Genomic DNA, 19,543 nt, shown 5'->3' with positions numbered 1-19,543 from the left:
GAAATGGCAACCCACTCCAGGACAGAAGGCTGGTGGGCTGCATAGAGTCCATGGGGGTTTCAAAGAGTCAGACATGACTGAGCATGCACCCAGTCGTGCTCAGAATATGTAAAACAATATTCTGAAATGTGTAATAAGACCACTTGAAAGATAAGGATTTTCCATGGCATTCAGTAACGGTATCTAACTGTCCACCACTTGCCTTCCAGAATAATAAAGTAGCATTTAAGCAATGAGGAATAAGGAATCAAGGTGAGGAGACTTTTACAGTCTACCTACAGTAATAGGAAGGTGCCTGATTCAGAGTAAATCTCCCCACCCCAAAATACTACTTCCATTTCACAAATGAGGAGCTCAATGTCAGAGAAGTTAAATAACTTGCTCAAGCTAACCATGATATCAAATAAGCCTTTTTAAAAATCATCAGTTTCCAAACATACTATGTTACACATAATCCACTGAAATTAATCTGGCCCACATCTTCCTTGGTCTCTCTTTTTTCCACACTAACGTAGATTTATAGGCTGCATCTAGCTTCTAACATCCTTACCCATCTGATCAAACTCTAGAAAGAGCTGCCCTAATTTTCTTGCCCTTTAAAAGAGAATTCACCCATTTCCTAAATATTCCCAGCTTTCTTGAGGTAACGGAAATGCAAAATTACTTCTTCAAAAGGTTCCAATTTCAATTTGAGTAACATTTTCTAGTAAGATTTAGTTTTTCAGAGTAATATTTATAAAAACAGTTTCATGTCTGTCATTCTTTCCAAATAAATTGCCTCAAAAATATTTAACAATTAAAGTGAGGTTAGATAAATCCCAAGTGGTCCCTGTTAACCACTGCAGCAACACGAAAAGCCCCAAGACGGAAAACGTGCTTCAGATTAGGCGAATTCCTTGAAGGCTGAGAAAGTAAATGCCCATTAGACCCAGATTTCTAAATTATTACAGAAGTTATTTGGCTTTGGGGACTGACTTTTCCTTAATTAAAAAATTTTAAAGTCAAATATCAGTATCAAATATTTATCAAGACATGTGTTTCTTAAGACTTCGGTAACCACGCTGAAAACACTTTAAGGATTTTTCTTTGATCAAAGTCACAGAATTTTTGTCTAAATGAAGCATACAGTTTCACTCCTTTTGGTCTCAGAAGTCCAAGCAATAAAAGCACTTTTGTAACCAGGCTTAACAAAATCCAAGCACTTCAGAAAATCAATCAAATCAAAATCAAGGTCATCAAAAATGACTCTAAAAATTAACCAAGCCTCAGGCCTGCACCACAGGACTTCCTCCATACAAAGTGGACAACGGGCAAGTCACATGCAAAGAGACCACAGACCAGGAGATTCAATAACAAAGGACTTTTTTGGGTTCACACATAAGCCACTGAAGGCCATGTCTGCAGGGCCTCCCTGTGTGGAGCACTTGTTCTTGGGAAGAACTGGAACACAGCACGGAAGACAATCAGGTTTGAGGATCTGATACTAAGGACTAGAGTTTCTCTCAATGTCTGGTCTTCTCATTTCCAGCACTCAGGTCTGGAAACCTCTGCTGCTGTCGGTGTATCCCCTCCACAAACAGAAAAGTCCATGCTGTCTTTCCAAAGTCAAACACTTTAGACAAGCATGGGCAAAAAAAGAGGGGATGGGGAGATGTCTTTGCTGCCTTTTAGTCAATGTTTCTAAGAATCCATGAGTCTATGTCAGTAATGTGTGTGAGTCAATGACTGACATGTGTGTGTTAGTTGCTCAGTTGTGTCCAACTCTTTGTGATCACATGGACTGGAGCCCGCCAGGCTTCTCTGTCCATGGAATTCTCCAGGCAAGAATACTGGAGTGGGTTGCCATTCCCTTCTTCTGGGTGTCTTCCTGACCCAGGGATCAAACTTGGATCTCCTGCATTACAGGCAAATTCTTTACCATCTGAGCCACCAGGGAAGCCCCATGTCAGTAATACAACATTCTATAATGTAATCAGTAATACAGCATTGTACATAATATAACATTCTAGAACGCGGTTAATTCTGCATGATGCTCTTACTAGGGGAAGAGAGGGCTTCACCACCTTTTGTGGCGCCGTCACCCACCTTCTCTTCAAAGCCGTGTCTCTCACCAGTCCCACCCCTTCCTCTCCACATAACCCCACTTGCTAAGGTCTCTGGGCTTCTCTCAGAAAACAGCGCAGGCTCACAAGCAGGCATTTTCATGTGTATGAACTGCAGTTTAAAGCCTGAAAAATCCCAGAGCCTGAACTTTTTTCAAATGACTGAAACTGGTATCAACATGAAAGCCAGCTTTTAGTGTGGATGAGTTTGGGACAGGTTATAGTAAGTTTCTGGGTGTGATTTCCAAGGACTGGTTTCAACTCTCCCCTGCAAAACACACCCCTTTAGAAGCTGCACAACCTCTACCCCGACACAAACTGAACCCAGCTGCTCAAAAGCACATTATCAGCCAGAAGGCCCAGTCAGCGAACACCACCTCTCACCCCTAATGGCAAAGGGCTCCAAGCACTTATTCTTTTGACCAAGGGTCAGCAGCATTGTTTTTAATGTCTGTATATCCATATAAGAACTATGGATGCTAAGAGACAGCAGTGGAAGCAAGCATGTGTAAGGCTCCAAACTGGAGCTCACAAACCTAGCTTCCAGTTTTATTTCCAGGCCACCACAGAGCTGTCCAAAGCTCGTTGCTTTCTGAAAGTAAGACTTCACTCAACAGTAAACATGCTTACTGGACTTTCGCTTACTTCGCACACTTGAAAATGTGGTCAGAAAAATAAAGGAGTTAATTAGAAATACAGCACAAAGTGGGCTTTCTGCAAAAGACTAAAAACAATGATGAAAACTTATCAAGTCTTTTCAGAAGGGACTGTACTAAAGCAGTGTGGTTTTGGTTTTTGTGGCTCTTTCTTATCATGGGCTGCAGGGTGTACCTGTCCTTGAGCAACTCTCTCAAATGAAAGACAACCAGCATTTGTTTCTTCACGTACAAGGGGATTTCTAGGCTAATGGCTTTCAGAGGTCCCCCAGATTCTGCATGTGCGCGGGTGGGAGAAGGTGAACCTCGATGCTCAGCCCTCATCCTACCTCTGCAGCTCTGTGGCCATGTGCTCTGTATTTGCAAATTCTTCGTATGTTCATTGGCAAGAAAGATTTTGATGCTAACAAAAAAGAATCCCAAAACTGTTGGACTTGATGATACCTAAGATCATTCCTAGTTCTAATAAAGGTAGAAGATGCCAAAGGGGCTACCAAGTAATATCTACTAAACTGGTTGTGAAATTATGCCCACACTGGCTCTGAAATTTACTTAACAACTCTGAATAATGGGACAATGGTTTCTATCATATAAGTGTAAAAAATGTTTTCGTTCTATTCCTGTTTATAAGAGATTCTATTACTCAACCCAAGTGACTAAGTAACTCCTGATTCTTTTGAAAATTTTTCAAAACTTGGACATTTTACTGCCCAGTTTCTGATTCTTATTGGAATCCAAGATGTCACTTTAACAAACTGTATTTCCTCGATGTGTGCCATATGTTTGGAAGAGTAAAGGAATTGTCTAAATGTCCTTGGATCCACGATATATGTATAAGCAAAGCTCCTAAAATTTACTCAAACAACTCTGAGCCTGTTTCATAACAAAATCTGTAACTCTACTTTCCCTCTTATAGAAGGGACAAGGGTTTTGCTGGATAAGGAAGAGAGTTTGCTTAACTGACATCGACCTGTGTGAACTGTACAGAAATGTTTTAACCTTAATTTCCAAATAGTCCTTTCTCTTTGCACATGTGCAGCCCTTTCAGCTTGAACTTGGTCAAAGGAAAGTACTTTTCTCTCAGGCCCGGGGATAACTCGGAGGGTGCGGTGAGCCCCGCTCTGTAGTCCACACATCTGCCAGCCCCCCACCTCCATCCACACACCCCAGCCCCTCGGCGCACCTCGTCTTCCAGTCCTCCTCCGACTTGGACCTGTTCTTGCGGGCCGCTCTCTGTTTCTCCTCGAGTCGCTTTTTTTCTTCACTAGCTTGATCTAGAATCAGCGTAGCAGTGAAAAAACAGTTATTGTATGAGCAGAGGCTGCCCAGGACAGCACCTGGCACACTCACTCCACGGAGGCATGTGTTAGCACAGCCACCCTTTATCAGAACACAAGCACCACAGTTACGGCATGTCAAAACTTAACACAGCCCCAAGCTGGTGAGAGGTGACGCTGGCATCCAGGACCTCTCACCTCCTTCCACAGCCTGTCTTTACCCAAGGAGCCTGCTTATTCTTAAGGCCTCAGAAGTCATGTCAAAATGCTTCCCTGATGGTCCAGAGGCTCTGCACTCGCAATGCAGGGGGCCCGGGTTCAATCCCTGGTCTGGGAACTAGATCCCATATGCCACAACTGAAAGCTTCCCCATGCTGCAACTGAGATCTGGCAAATTAACAAACATGTGCTTAGTCACTTCAGTCGTGCCTGGCTCTGTGCAACCCTATGGACTGTAGCCCGACAGGCTCCTCTGTCCATGGGATTCTCCAGGCTAGAATACTGGAGTGGGTTGCCATGCCCTCCTCCAGGGGATGGATCTTCCTGACCCAAGGATCAAACCCGAGTCTCCTATGTTTCCTGCACTGGCAGCAGGCTCTTTACCACTAGCATCACCTGGGAAAAGTATAGGTGCTCAGTCGTGTCCGATTCTTTATGACTCTAAGGACTATACCCCGAGGACTAGTCAGAGGACTAGCCCGACAGAGGACTAGTCTCCTCTGTCCATGGGATTCTCCAGGCAAGAATACTGGAGTGGCTTGCCATTCCCTTCTCCAGGGCATCTACCTGACCCAAAGATAGAACCCAGGTCTCTTGCATTGGCAGGTGAATTCTTTACCATCTGAGGCACCAGGGATGCCTTGTGTTAACATCTAAAATGCTAACATGTAAGATGATTGTGCGAACATATAAAATGTTATGCCCTAACAGACTAAAACGCAGACAGTGACTGGGAGTAAGGCAAACCATCCTCCTCAAAGAAATCCACCTTCCCTGGAGCTGCCAGGCACGTTACCTATCTCCCCGTTCTCCATGGCTCTGATGTCAGGCCGCAGCCTGCAGTCTGTCTTAGGAATCACGCTCTCCATCTCCTTGTCTACTTCATTCAAAACCATTGCAAAGCTAGTAAAATTGTACATCTAAAAAGAAGAAAATGTTCAAATTAACATGTACTGGAGGTTAATGCAGAATGAAACCCTGAGGCTAGAAGATTTGACAGGGATCCCCTGCTCTTTTCCAGGGTGATGATGGCCGGCCTCTCTGCGCCCACACATCTCCATGTTTTCTCCCAGGTCTGTGCCAGCTGTGGGAGTCTGTCTCAAGGAAACCCCCCAGGTGGCACCACCATCACCTCCAGGGAGAACTATGAGTGAACCAACAGTCTCCATTCACATGAAAAGTCTCATTTGGTAGATCTGGCTGCATCACCACGGACTTAAAGAGAGTCAGTCTTACTCCTCAGTAAGTATAGAGGAAGCCCCTTCAAAGGCCCACACCCGTATGTATGGAGGAAGCCCTACAAAGGCCCACCCCAAGGCATCTCGGCCAGACACCAGGAGGCCTGGGCAGCAGCAACGCCAGGTCCTGGGCGGGAACCACAGAGGGATGACTGAGGAGCAATTAGATGACCCGCTTCTCACCCCCGCCCTCCTCCTGGTTCCATCCAGGCCGGGGAAAGAGCGCCATCAGATCCAAGTAAACAGGAGGCCTTACCTGGGCTGAGTTCGGAGGCCGCGGGGCTATTCGCCACAGGAGAACACTCCCGGGGATGACGAATACACTCTCGGAATCCGGCATTGGCATTTCATCCGACTCCTCAGAAGCACTCACCTGGAAGAAGCAACGGAGGAACAAAACCAAAATGCTTTGAAAAGACTGTGCTTACAACCGTGAATATTCACCAGAAGGACTGATGCTGAAGTTGAAGCTCCAATACTTTGGCCACCTGATGCAAAATGCTGACTCACCAGAAAAGACCCTGAAAAACTGAGGAAAGGGCCGGGGATGGCAGAGAATTAGACGGTCGGATGGCATCGCCAACTCAATGGACGTGAGTTTGAGCAAATTCTGGGAGTTACTGAAGGACAGGGAAGCCTGGCGTGCTGCAGTCCATGGGGTCGCAGAGAGTCGAACATGACTGACCACCACCAACGACTTGTAAAATAAGCAGTTTTCATTGTGTGGCATTAGAATGCAACCCCATGAGTGCCAGGGCACCGAGCCTTTCTCACTCTCACATCCTCACCTTTCGATCCAGGCCAGGAAGCCAATAAATGCGGGTCGAGTGACTGAGTCCATGCTGGGAGCCTGCGAGCCTGTGTTGTGTCATTTTTAGGGGCTATGAGCAAAGAGGCATTACCATCACCACTGTAGTCATCATGCCTTTACTGTCGTGTTTTGGTATTTTTAAAGATTTTTTTTTTAATCCAAAATAACTCATTTAAGTAGTTCGTGGAACATTATGAGGGCAAGAAAAGGTTAAATTCTTGGAGCATTTAACTAAATTTATCAATGACCCAAACCAGCAGGGATCCTGAAAGTATTCAATCGAAAGACGTTAGGCTAAAAAAGAAAGCAGCATCTCCACTGGCTGCCCGCTCCCTCCCCTTCCCCAGCGGAGCTATGCCAGCAGCTCTCCGTATATTTAGTCCTTACGTAACTAGCCCATAAAGTTTTATATATAAAGAATTTAAGCCTTTGGAAAGTGAAGTCATATTTCCAATGTCATTGTTACCAAATCTAGAACTACTGGCTGAGACATGGAATTTTAAAAACAGCAACAAAGAGGGGACGACACTGGTAACAAGCTTTGCCTGGCATCCCAATATCCTCAGGAGCATCAGAAACCCACAGTGGCTGAGGCCCTGGGAGGCGAGACTAGACACAGGGAAAGCGTGAGGGTGCCTTCTCCAAGGGGCAAGGCCCTTCTGTCTACAAAGACTGACCGGGGCTTTATGGGACATGAGGGAGATTTTCTGGAATTTCTGCAATGCCTTCTGCTGTACTGAACCCCACTTCTGTAAGGGGAGAGCGAGGCTCTGCCTCTTGCAAGCAACACAGCAGGGCGAGGGGAGCCGGGAGCAGAGAGCCAGGCTGTGATGCTCAAAGAGGATGGGACCTGAGCTGTCTTCACCCGGGGCCCCTGACCTCTGTCAACTGCTCTGACGCGACGGTGCTATTACTGTCTCCATTTTACAGATGAGGTGCTGAGGCAGAGAGAGGGTAGGGATCTGCCTAAGATCAAACCACTCAGAAGCGGGGGAGGCAGGATTCCAAGCAGAGCTCATGTTCTGATCCCTGATGCCCGTTACTGGAAAATAACCAGTCCTCCAATGCTTCCTGTCTAAACAGGTGCAACCTCTCTCTAGCTCAGACTCCACTGAGCAGTCCAGCCTCCCAGGGTCCTGCGACAAGAAGCTGTGGCCTCACAAGGGGAGAGTCTAAGGTTGAACTGTCCCGTTAGGAGGAAGCTTCATAAGAGGAGGATGGCCATCCAGCAACGATTTCCCTTAACTGTGATGCTCTCAGCTCCCAAGATCTCGGATACAGAGGAGGGCAATAACACTGCTGTCCACATGAAAACCCACCTGATTATTCTGGGTGTAATTTCAAACATTCAGAAGAGCTCAACTGCTAACGCACATAAACAGAAAGGAGAGTAAGAATATTTGTCTAAGACGAACTCCAACTTTCCAAAGCGATGTGAATTCAACACTGTATGTGTAACTGCATAGCACACACCCATACTCCATGGGAGAGTATCCCAAGCATTCACTAGCAAGTCCAATCATCTGTTCATTACTGTATAGCACATGCAACTCTGCTCAATGTTATGCGCCAGCCTTGACGGGAGAGGGGCTTAGGGGAGAACAGATACATGTATATGTATGGATGAGTCCCTTAGCTGTTCACCTGAAACTGTCATACCATTGTTAATCGGCTATATGAAAGTCACTCAGTCATGTCTGACTCTTTGCGACCCCATGGACTGTAGCCTGCCAGGCTCCTCTGTCCACAGGGATTTTCCAGGCCAGAATACTGGAGTGGGTAGCTGTTCCCTTCTCCAGAGTGTCTTCCCAACCCAGGGATGGAACCCAGATCTCCCACATTGCAGGCGGATTCTTTACTGTCTGAGCCACAGGAAAGTCCAAGAATACTGGAGTGGGTAGCCTATCCCTTCTCCAGCAGATTTTCCCGACCCAGGAATCCAACCGGGGTCTCCAATTGGCTTTAGCCAATGCAAAATGTTTTTGGTGTTAAAAACAGCAACAAAAGTAAAATTTAAAAAAAAAAGGTCAAGGAGAAACATCACATGCACGGCACCAAGTATAAAAGGTAACACCGTGACCCACTAACAGGCCACCATCCAGGGATCCCCTCGATACCATCTTCTGGGATTGTTTACCTGTTTGCTGTTCTTCTTCTCTTCAGTATTTTTCTTATCATTTTTTTTGTAAGCATCAAACGTGGCTGGGTCAACACTGTACAAACACTCTGTCCATTTCCCATAGAGGGCACAGAGCTTCTTTTTGCTGCCGAGAGAAATCAATGCTGAGCCAACAATTAAACCAGTGTCTTGGGGTAATTGAATATTATCATAAACTGAAAGTACTAGTCACTCGGTCATGTCCAACTCTTTGCAACCCCATGGACTGTAGCCCACCAGGCTCCATGGAATTCTCCAGGCAAGAGTGCAGTGGGTAGCCATACCCTTTCTCCAGGGGATCTTCCAGACCCAAGGACAGAATCTGAGTCTCCTACATTGCAGGAAGATTCTTTGCAGTCTGAGCCATCAAGAAAGCCTCTCTTTTCATAAATAAAGATGCTTACGAATCAGATTCTTTAAAGAAATAGGTATTTCTTGCAGAAGAGTATTTCAATTTACTGAAATGCTGTTTCCTAGATAACAGCAGGAAACCTAGACAGCATGTTAAAAAGCAGAGACATTACTTTGCTGACAAAGGTCTGTCTAGTCAAAGCTAAGGTTTTTTCAGTAGTCATGTATGGATGTCAGAGCTGGACTACAAAGTAAGCTGAGCACCGAAGAACTAATGCTTCTTCCAACTGATGTTGGAGAAGATTCCTGAGAGTTCCTTGGACTGCAAGGAGATCAAACCAGTCAATCCTAAAGGAAATCAGTCCTGAATATTCATTGGAAGGACTGAAGCTGAAGCTCCAATACTTTGGCCACCTGATGCAAAGAACTGACTCATTGGAAAAGACCCTGATGCTGGGAAAGATTGAAGGCAAGAGGAGAAGGGGATGACAGGATGAGATGGCTGGATGGCATCACTGACTCGGTAAGTTTGAACAAGCTCCAGGAGTTGGTGATGAACAGGGAAGCCTGGTGTGCTGCAGTCCATGGGGTCACAAAGAGGCAGACATGACTGAGCGACTGAACTAACAGCAGATTTTCTTTATCTTCCTTTTCAAATTTTTTTGGCCAGGCCACACAACATGTAGGATCTTAAGTTTCCCAATCAAGGATCGAACTGTGCCCCCTGCATTGGAAGCATGCAGTATTAACCATTGGACCACCAGGGAATCCCGGTGTTGGCAGATTTTAATAACAACACTTTACTTTGTGAACAACACCTATACCAGTCAACATTTAAAATGAAACTTTACCTTTTATCTTGAATGTAGCCTTCAACTTTGTGTAATTCTTTACCAAAAAGGCCGCACGGCTTAAAATTCAACACGCATTTGTCCCCAGTCCTGTAAAGGAGACAGTGAGCTCGGGTTATTATTCAACACGGAAGCAGCAGCAGAGAACAGTGACTCTCTGGCAGCGCCTGCTGTTTACTGATTTTCTAACTCACACCAGGCTCCACACAGAGAGTATCACAATTAATCCATAATCAGTACTGAACCCACCACAAAGGAAAAGCAAGCAAGGTCCATAAAAAAATAAGTGAGTTGCTACTATGGAATGAATGTCTGCCTACTCCTCGTCCCAATTCATATGGTGAAGCCTCATCACCCATGTAAGGCTATTTGCAGGTAATCTAGTCCTAAGGGTGGAACTGAATGGATGCATGGTCTTTGAATAAGAGACTTTGGGGAGATGATCCCTCCCTCTGCCCTGTGAAGATTTGAGAAGATGGCCAACTTGAAACCAGGAAGAGGGCCTTCCCCCAGCACTGAGTCTGACACCACCCTGACCTGGGCCTCCCAAGTCTCCAGAAGCATGAGATATAAATGCTGCCCTTGAAGCCACCCAGCCCACCATGTTCTCTCACCACAGCCCAAGCTGACTAGGACACGGGCCTAGGCTCACAGTAGAATTTGAATCCACCTCTTTCCAACTCTCCTATCCCTCCTGTCACTGGCCCCATGTGAACAATACAAGCTAAACGGTGTCAGCAAGATGAGCTGAGGGAGGGAGGAATGAAGATTCCCTGAGGCTTGCCGAAGCTCTGAGTTCACCAGTCTTCCATAATTAAGAGACTTAAAAATATAAACTCTATTCATTAAGGACTTCCCTGGCGGTCCAGTGGTTCAGTATCCAAGGCAGGGACATGGGTTCGATCCCTGGTCCTGAATATTCCACATGCCATGGGGCAACTTAGCCTGGGAGCCCAGCTACTAAATCCTGTTCATTAAATGGACTGGCTTCTATTTACTACAGAGTTACACTGCCTGGTTCTTAAGTTGTCATTAGACTCTACTAGAATTTTTTTTAAAATTAATCCACATATACAGAACTTTTAAAAATGATTTATACATATATTCTTGGCCGAGCTGCATAGCTTGTGGAATCTAAGTTCCCCAATCAGGGACTGAACCCAGGCCTTCCACAGTGAGAGTGTGGAGTCTTAACCACTGGACTGCCAGGAAACTCCTTGTAACGCAATGCACTTTTTTTTTGGCCACACCACATGGCATGTGGAATCTACATTCCTGGACCAGGAATCAAACCCAGGCCCCCTTCATGGGAAGTGCGAAGTCTTAACCACTGGGCCGCCAGGGATGTCCTCTACTAGAACTTTTACAGAAAGACTACCAGACCCCTCTGATGCAAATGAAGGGACGGGGACGATGAACCATCTCACTTGTGGTTTGTGATCTCCACGTTGCCGTATTGCTCAATCCAGAGCTTTCCCACGATGATGTTGTGCACACAGCATGTAGGATTCGTCCACGTATATGCTTCATTGTGTCTAGAAAACAAAAAGAAAGCCAAAGCCCAGACAAAGAAGTGAGAAGTGTTACTCTGTTTAAAAAGCACATCTGCCTCAAATGCCATAACTCAGGATAACCTATCAGGCTGCTGGAGAGCACTCAACTCTAAGACTATAAAAACTGCTGATGTTAATCCCAGTAAAATAGGTATCATCTGGTTGATTCTTATTGTTTCTTAAAAGGATGCAAAAACTTAAAAACAAAACTATGCTTCTACCAAACTCCAAATTAAACTATGTACATAACCATCTTAAGCCTTCAAAAGTTTGGGAAAACATAATAAATTAAGTTAGAGGTAGAAAAGAAAAATGGTCTATTTGGTACTTTCCAGCTTGCCAAAGGGAAAAACTTGTGTATGTAAGTTCCAATTTTACACATTCTTTGCTTTTGAAAACACTCATTTCGTACACTTATGCTTAAATGTATTTTTAATTCACAAGCAGTAAAATTCTCTTTTCTTGGTGTTATCTAGTTCTGTGAGCTTCAGCGCATGTGTAGATCATTGTAACTAGTACCACAACCACCAGTTCCATCACACCCTCCACCAATTCGCTCATGCTGACCCTCCATGGTCAAACCTTCCCCCACCTGGAATTCCTAAACAACTCATCTGTTCTCCATTGCAATAGTTTTGCCTTTTCTACAGTGTCATATAAATGGGATAATACATCATGTCCCCTTTGAGATTAGCTTCATTTGTATAATACATTTTAAATTCTATGTATCAATAATTTGTTCTTATTTCTGAGTAGTATTCTACTACACAAATGTATCACAGTTTAACCATCTGGGCTTCCCTGGTGGCTCAGAGGTTAAAGCGTCTGCCTTCAATGCGGGAGACCCGGGTTCGATCCCTGGGTCGGGAAGATCCCCTGGAGAAGGAATTGGCAACCCACTCCAGTACTCTTGCCTGGAGAATCCCATGGAGGGAGGAGCCTGGTAGGCTACAGTCCAAGGGGTCGCAAAGAGTCAGATATGACTGAGCGACTTCACTTTCCTTTCCTTTCCTTTAACCATTTACTCACTGAAGCATGCTGGGTTGCTTTCAGTTCTTGGTGATTATAAGTAACACTCCTATAAACATCTGGGCATGGGTCTTTGTGAAAATACACCTCTTTATTTCTCCAGAGTAAATGCCTATGAGTGAACTGAATCATCTGGTTAACAGAAGGTCAGCTCTGTAAGAAACAGCCAGACTGTTCTCCAGGGTAGCTCTACTCTTTTACCAGATCCCCCAGTAATATATGAGATTTCTGGCTGCCCTGCATCCTAGTCAGCACTTGATACTGTCAGCTCTAAAAATTTTGATTTCAGACATTCTAATAGGTGTGCAGTGGTATCTCACTATGATTTTAATTTTGCATTTCTCTAATGACCGATGCTGTTGAGCATATTTTTGTGTGCTCATTTGTCATTCATACATCTCTTTGGTAAAGTATCTGTTCACATCTTTTGTCTAATTTCTTACTGGGTTGTCTGTTTTCTTACTGTTTTGAGAATGCTTTATATATTCAAGTTCTTTCTTGATAAATGATTCACAAATAATGTTTATCCATCTCTAACTTCTCTCTTTGTTCTCTTAAGAGTGTTTTTCACTGAACAACAGATTTTTATAAAATCTATCAATTTTGTTTCTTCTAGATTATCCTTTGGTATTATAAGATGTCATTGCATAACCCAAAGTCATAAACATTTTCTCTTGCTTTCTTCCAAAAGCTTAAAGCTGTACATTAGATTTTCGCCTATGATCTATGTTGGGATCATTTTTGCCTAGGATGTGAGGTGTAAGTTGAGGTTCATTTTTTAACACATGCATGTTGAACTGTTCTCACACCATTTGTAGAGAGGACTACCCTTCATTACTGAATAGTGCTTTCTTTCACCTTCATGAAAAATCAATGGACCATGTTTCTGTGGGTCAGTTTTTGGATGCTATTCTCTGTTCCACTGATGTATGTGTCTGTCTTTCTGTCAATACAACAGTCTCGATGGCAACAGCTTCACTGTAAAGTCTTAAAATTAGGAGGTAGGAGTCTATCATTCTGTTCTTCCTTTTCAAAACTATTTTGGCTACAGTGTTTTATTTGTCTTTCCAAACAAATTTTAGGATCCCCTATCTCTTGATCTACCAAAATTCATCCTAGGACTTTTAAATTTGGATTGTGTTAATACACACTGTTTATAGATCAATTAAAGGAGAACAAACATATGAATTACATTAAGGATTCCAAGTACAGTGAGGCATGGTAGACGCTCCATTACTCAGACAGCCTTTGATTCCTGTAACCAGGGTTTTATAGCTTTCAGCCTGTGGATTCTGTACAGATTTTATTATCTTTATTCTGCTGTTGAGTCTATCCCAGCTATTACATTTGTTATTGTATTTTTTCAGTATTAAAATTTCCAGAAATATGTCAATTTCTTTGCTTCAATGTCTTTCTATTCACTTTAAGAGTATTCATCTTTATGTCATGGAGTATAATTATAACAGCTGCTTTAAAATCTTTGATACAAATTTCAATATCTGAGTCACTCTAGGATTAAATTCTGTTTATTACTTTTCCTCCTTCTCCTTCTTTTTCTCATATAAGGAGGTCATAGAGTATTTGTCTTTCTCTGACTTCTCTCACTTAGCATAATGTCCTTGAGGTCCAACCATGTTGTTGCAAGTGGCAAGATTTCATTCTTTTTAATGGCTGAATAATATTCGTGTATGTGTGTGTACCACAATTTCATTATCCATTCATCTAATGATGGATACTTGGGTTACTTCCAAATCTTGGCTGTTGTGTGGAACAGGTATACATATATTAATATAACACATTATACAGGTATAATATGTGTAATAATGTCATGGGGGTGCAGAAATCTTTTTGAGATAATGTTTTTGTTATCCTTGGCTAAGTATTATCCCAAAGTGGAATTGCTGGATCACGGTAGTTCTACTTTTAATTTTTTGAGGAATCTCCAAATTGTTTTCCATTGAGACTGAACCAATTTACATCTGCCAACCATGCACAAGGGTTCCCTTCCACTGTGGTTTGATTTACATTTTCTTGATTAATGACATACATTATCTTCTCATTCCTGTTGATCATCTGTATGTCTTCATTGAAAAAGATGTCCATTCAGATTTTCGGCCCATTTTTTAATTACTTTTTTTTCTTTTGCTACTGAGTGGTATGAGTTCTTTATGTATTTTGGATGTTACCCTATATGATTTGCAAGTATCTTCTCCTATTCAGTAGGCTGCGTTTTCATTTTGTTGATGGTTTTCTTTACTGTGCAGAAGCTTTTTAATTTGATATAGTCCCACTTGTTTATTTTTGCTTTTATTCTCTTTGGTGTCAGATTCAAAACATCATTGCCAAGACCTATGTCAAGGAGTCCACCACCTGTGTTTCCTCCTAGAAGTTTTATGACTTTCAGTCCTAGGTTCAAGTTTGTAATCCATTTTGAGTCAATTTTGTGTGTAGTGTAAACCAGTGGTCCAGCTTCACTCTTGAGCATGTGTCTGTCCAATTTCTCCACCACCACTGAGAACACTGTCATTCCACTGTATATTCTTGGATTCTTTGTTTAAATTAATTGACCCTACTTGCATGGACTTATTTTTTGGGCTCTCTACTCTGTTTCATTGATTTATATATCTGTTTTAATGCCAATATCATATCTTTTAATTACTATAGCTTTGTAATACGGTTTGAAATCAGGGAGCATGATGCCTCCAGCTTTGTTCTTCTTTCTCAAGACTGCTTTGCCAATTTGGGGTCTTCTGTGATCCCATACAAACTGTAGCATTGTCTTTAATTTGTGCAAAAAATGTTATTGGAATTTTGATAGAGACTGTGCTGAATCTGTACACTGCTTTGTATAGGATGACAAAGTTTAACAGTACCTGTTCAATCCATGAGCACAGAATTAACAATTTTACTTACAATTGCATCAAAAAAAAATACCTAGAAATAAATTTAAGCAAGGAAGTGAAAGACCTGTATATTGAAAATGGTAAGACGGTAATGAACAGAATTGAAGACAACACAAATAAATGGAGAGATATTTCATGGCAATCTTCTTATATCGCAAAAGGAGAGAACTTTCAACTAACCTAATGTCTAAGATGTGCCAATGTGATTGTTATTTCAATATTTCTCAAAGTGAATTCATTGTAAAAGATGATTAAACAAGGCATTATTACCATGATAATGTCACGGACTGATTAACTCCATTTAATCTTAAAATAGATCTAAATAAACCACTGTCATAGTTAAACTGTTTACACATACCTAGGCTGATTAACCACGGCTGTTGCCACGTTTCTCAAATTCTTTTACATGACAGCAGAAAATTTATGTCTTATAAAAGCAGCTTTGTTTTCTCCAGCTTTTGAACAACAAGGTCAGGTCTGTGTGTAAGTGTATATACTAATGAGTATGTACACATGAAATGAGTAAAAGGTATGATTCCAACTCACTCAAGAAGCTCCAACGTGATGGTTCCTTTGGGTTCTGCTTCTACGCTCTTCCCCCAGAACTTCAGTTTGGGATAGATTGAGCCATGAAAGATGAAATCATTGTTCAATCCTTCAGCATGAAATGCACTAATGGGTGGGTGATGGCTGACCTGCTCAGAGATGAGTCTGAAACCGAGGTCATCTCTTAAGATTAAAGAAAAAAAAAAAGGTAGTGTTATAATAAACTCACCACAAAATATATACATTATTGTCATTTCAGTCTGAAAGCAATGTTAATATATGTACTACCATGCGTAAAACATACATCAGAAGCCATTGTATAGCACAGAGGGCTCAGCTTGGTGCTCTATGATGATGAGAGGTGGGAAGGGGGGTGCGCGGGTGAGAGGGAAGCTCAAGAGGAAGGGGATATATGTATACTTAGAGCGGAGTCATGCTGTTGTACAGCAGAAACCAACACAACATTGTAAAGCAACTATGCTCCAATTAAAAATAAATCTTTTTCAAAAGCAATGTTAAAGTATTAAGGAAATGGATTTGACAAACTGAACAATTCTTTATTATCATCCCGATGAAAAGGACAATACATGAGAAACTTCAAAAATGCACCCCAAACAACTAAAACCAATGTTATTATACATTGAGCTAAACACATTAAAACAAGGAATACCCATGAATTGCAGTGATTTTCATGAATTGACAATATTAGCCATGTAAATTTAAAACTTATCATCCCATCATCCCTTATACTATCATCCCTTAAGTTAAAACTTATCATCCCTTATACTAAGACAGAAGAATCTAAAGTGTCTCCTTTTCAAACATCTAGGGAATAAATGAGATCAAAACTCGTGGATAGACGAGAAAGATTCAAAAAAATAAAAGCCAAATGAATTATCTAACTGTGTGTAAAGAAGCAAGCGATTGCGGGCAGGCAGGCAGTACTGCACCCTTAGATACATTCATTGCCTCTATGCCAACGATCTAAGTTTATGCTAATATATTTTATACAGTTATTTTTTAGAAATCTATCCTAATGGGCTACATAACTAGAAAGGATGATAGCTAATCTTGCAAGATCAGGAATACTGAAATTCTTGTCTTTACTTGTAATAATGGTCCACTTTATATATGCTTTCATATTTTTGACAATCTCTAAAATAACAACTATCACAGAAGCAAACATCAAAGTTGTTACCTTTTCTCCAGTCATACAAAATGTTGGTAAATGCTCAAAAAATATCCATTTTCATTTGAAGAGCTATATAAATCATGCAAATTCAACTATCCGCCTGGAATAGAGTGGAAGATCTTACCGAACTAATTCGTAAGTCTCTCCCAGAAGTGGGTTGAAAGGCTTTCCAGTGCGTTCCCACTGCGAAGCAACAGCGGAGACAGCAAATGCAGCTACACACTGTGGGACAGAGCGTTAGCATAAGTTAAAAATAGCCTCGCTGGCTCCTCATTCTTTCAGGAACTGAAATTTTGCTGAAGACAGTAATTTACAAAATGATTCTGCGGAGTTTAATTATGTTGTATTTTTAAGATGGCTTAATAAGCAAACTAATAAGCCAATGTGGATATTCAGAATGAAAATGACTCTGAGTCTCTTCCTGTAAATCATCCCAACTGTGGTTTTTATAATATACTCACAGTGTTACAAATACTCTCAAGGACTTTAAAAAAAAGACTCTCAAATCTGACATTACTTTTAATTCCTTTAAAATTTCTAAAAAGTACATCACCAGATGGTAAAGAATCTGCCTGCAATGCAGGAGACTCAGGTTTGATCCCTGGATCTAGAAGATGCCCTGGAGAAGGGAATGGCAACCCACTCCAGTATTCTTGTCTGGGAAATCCCATGGACAGAGGAGCCTGGTGGGCTACAGTCCACTGGGTCACAAAGAGTCAGATGTGACTGAGTGACTAACACTTTCACATCCCTTTTAGGATGGGGTGAAGAGATAAAACCAAACAAATTGGTATCAAGTCCAGTGAGGTTGGGAAAAGCTGCTTTACATACATGAAAGGACACAAGACTCCATTTAGAATGCTATTGCTTTGTTGGAAGGAGAACAATGTATCCACTCTCCCTGTGTCTAGTCCATCCATATACATCACATGAATATTTCCCTTCAAAAAAAAAATCAAGACGTACAATTCCTTCTTGTCCTCTTTTTTAACCTATAGTAGTATGTGTATATTTATATAAACACATAAGCATAAATACATTTATTTATATGTGTATGTATGTACATGTCTTCCTAGAAACACTCTGAGAAGTCTGAAAGGCTGAATTGTCTTCCCCCAACACAATGCCACTTTCTAAAACAATGACTCAGAAACAGCTCACCAAACTCAGGTTTGGTTTTGGACCTTTCTGCTTTCTTCCAATCCTCACTGGTCTGTGGAAGGAACACAGATGACAATCCAAACATGCTATGTATTAATAACATTTTGCATTAAACGTAACATGACTTCTGTGCATGTAGGTTGGGGGCGGGGAGGCAGGGGAGGTGGCAGAGAAGACCTTCCAAGACTTCAGTCTTTCCCAGGGCTTGGTGACACGCACCTGCATCCTTTCCACAGGATCAGCGAGCGAACTGGCCTTGTGGATGAGGTATGTATGCTCCATATATTCAGTGAGTCGCTGGAGGAAGCTCAAAGGCTCATTAAATATAACTGGCATGGTGATCTTGGAGAGTTCCTAGTGAATAAGAAAATGGAAACTGATGTCCAAAATACACAGCAAACCTACATGCTTCTGTCCCGACATAACAGGTTCCTGGAAAGAAAGTCACAGAAAACAGCGACCCAGGAAATTTAATTAGTATTAGTTCAATTTCCTAAGTGTTCCCAGATCATCTAACCATGTGGAATATATACTGTTCTAGGCCTTGAAGGAAATACAAAGACTACCCAGACGATCTTCCTTGGCTTCAAGGAGCTTGCACTCTCCTAGTGATCAGTGAGATGATGACTGTTACTAAGTCTGCCTCAGCTCAGAATTAGCAAATGACAAATAAAGGTGATGGGGACGCAAAGACCAAACATCTCCACACTGGGCTAGGAAGCTACCACAGAGACCATTTTGGGGGATGATTTTTCAAAAGAACTTCAGACTGCTTTTCACAGACAATATTGAGGTTTTCTGAGCACATTCATATGCATTATGAACTAGGGTGCTAGACGGCTAATGTATATTTCACAGAATAGATATTAAATTCTGTCTGATAGAATGACACAATCATGTAGACTTCCGAGAATAATTTAATGACTGGGCAGGGGTCCTCTAACCTCAATTGCAACCTTTCACCTCTATTTACCATATCCTGGGGCTTCCCTGGTGGCTCAGAAGGTGAACCCACCTGCAACATAGGAGACCTGGGTTCAATCCCTGGGTCGGGAGATCCCCTAGAGAAGGGAATGGCAACCTACTCCAGTATTCTTTCCTGGAGAACTGCATGGACAGAGGAGCCTGGTGGGCTACAGTTCATGGGGAAGCAAAGAGTCGGATACAACTGAGCAACTAACACTGTCACTTCCACTACCATATCCTGCCAGCAAACAGGAGCACCACAGGATCTTAAAAAAAAAAATTCACTAGATAACAAACTTATCTTGGTTTTCTCTAGATTATTCTGATAATCTTCCCAACCTTCCACCTATCATTATTTACCTTTCTCGTGGGAATCAGGTCTTTCGTGAAACCTGCTAACTAAAACCACGATCATGTGAACAACCCCAAGGCACCATCCAGGTTGAATGCCATCTGCTTCCTCCCACCCCTCTAAACATCTACATTCTTACACATGTGCACAATTAAGAATAAAGTGACCTTCACAAAAC

At 42.2% G+C, this 19,543-nt stretch overlaps 1 protein-coding gene across 1 annotated transcript in view; it reads right to left on the bottom strand.

The window, feature by feature from the left end:
- OSBPL1A (oxysterol binding protein like 1A) overlaps positions 1 to 19,543 on the bottom strand; it is a 210,961-nt gene that overhangs the window by 1,480 nt on the left and 189,938 nt on the right. Inside the window, exons 19-27 of the mRNA XM_052660236.1 lie at positions 18,267 to 18,401; positions 17,011 to 17,108; positions 15,695 to 15,877; positions 11,091 to 11,198; positions 9,664 to 9,753; positions 8,441 to 8,567; positions 5,749 to 5,865; positions 5,051 to 5,174; positions 3,942 to 4,032 (exon numbers count right to left, since the gene is read on the bottom strand). Coding sequence (XP_052516196.1) covers positions 3,942 to 4,032; positions 5,051 to 5,174; positions 5,749 to 5,865; positions 8,441 to 8,567; positions 9,664 to 9,753; positions 11,091 to 11,198; positions 15,695 to 15,877; positions 17,011 to 17,108; positions 18,267 to 18,401 — 1,073 coding nt within the window. The remainder of the gene's footprint in view (positions 1 to 3,941; positions 4,033 to 5,050; positions 5,175 to 5,748; positions 5,866 to 8,440; positions 8,568 to 9,663; positions 9,754 to 11,090; positions 11,199 to 15,694; positions 15,878 to 17,010; positions 17,109 to 18,266; positions 18,402 to 19,543) is intronic.

Source organism: Budorcas taxicolor, chromosome 22, assembly GCF_023091745.1.
Source record: "Budorcas taxicolor isolate Tak-1 chromosome 22, Takin1.1, whole genome shotgun sequence".
Taxonomy (NCBI): Eukaryota; Metazoa; Chordata; class Mammalia; order Artiodactyla; family Bovidae; genus Budorcas; species Budorcas taxicolor.
The sequence above is the reverse complement of the archived record's forward strand: the minus strand, read 5'-3'. Positions and strand labels throughout refer to the sequence as shown.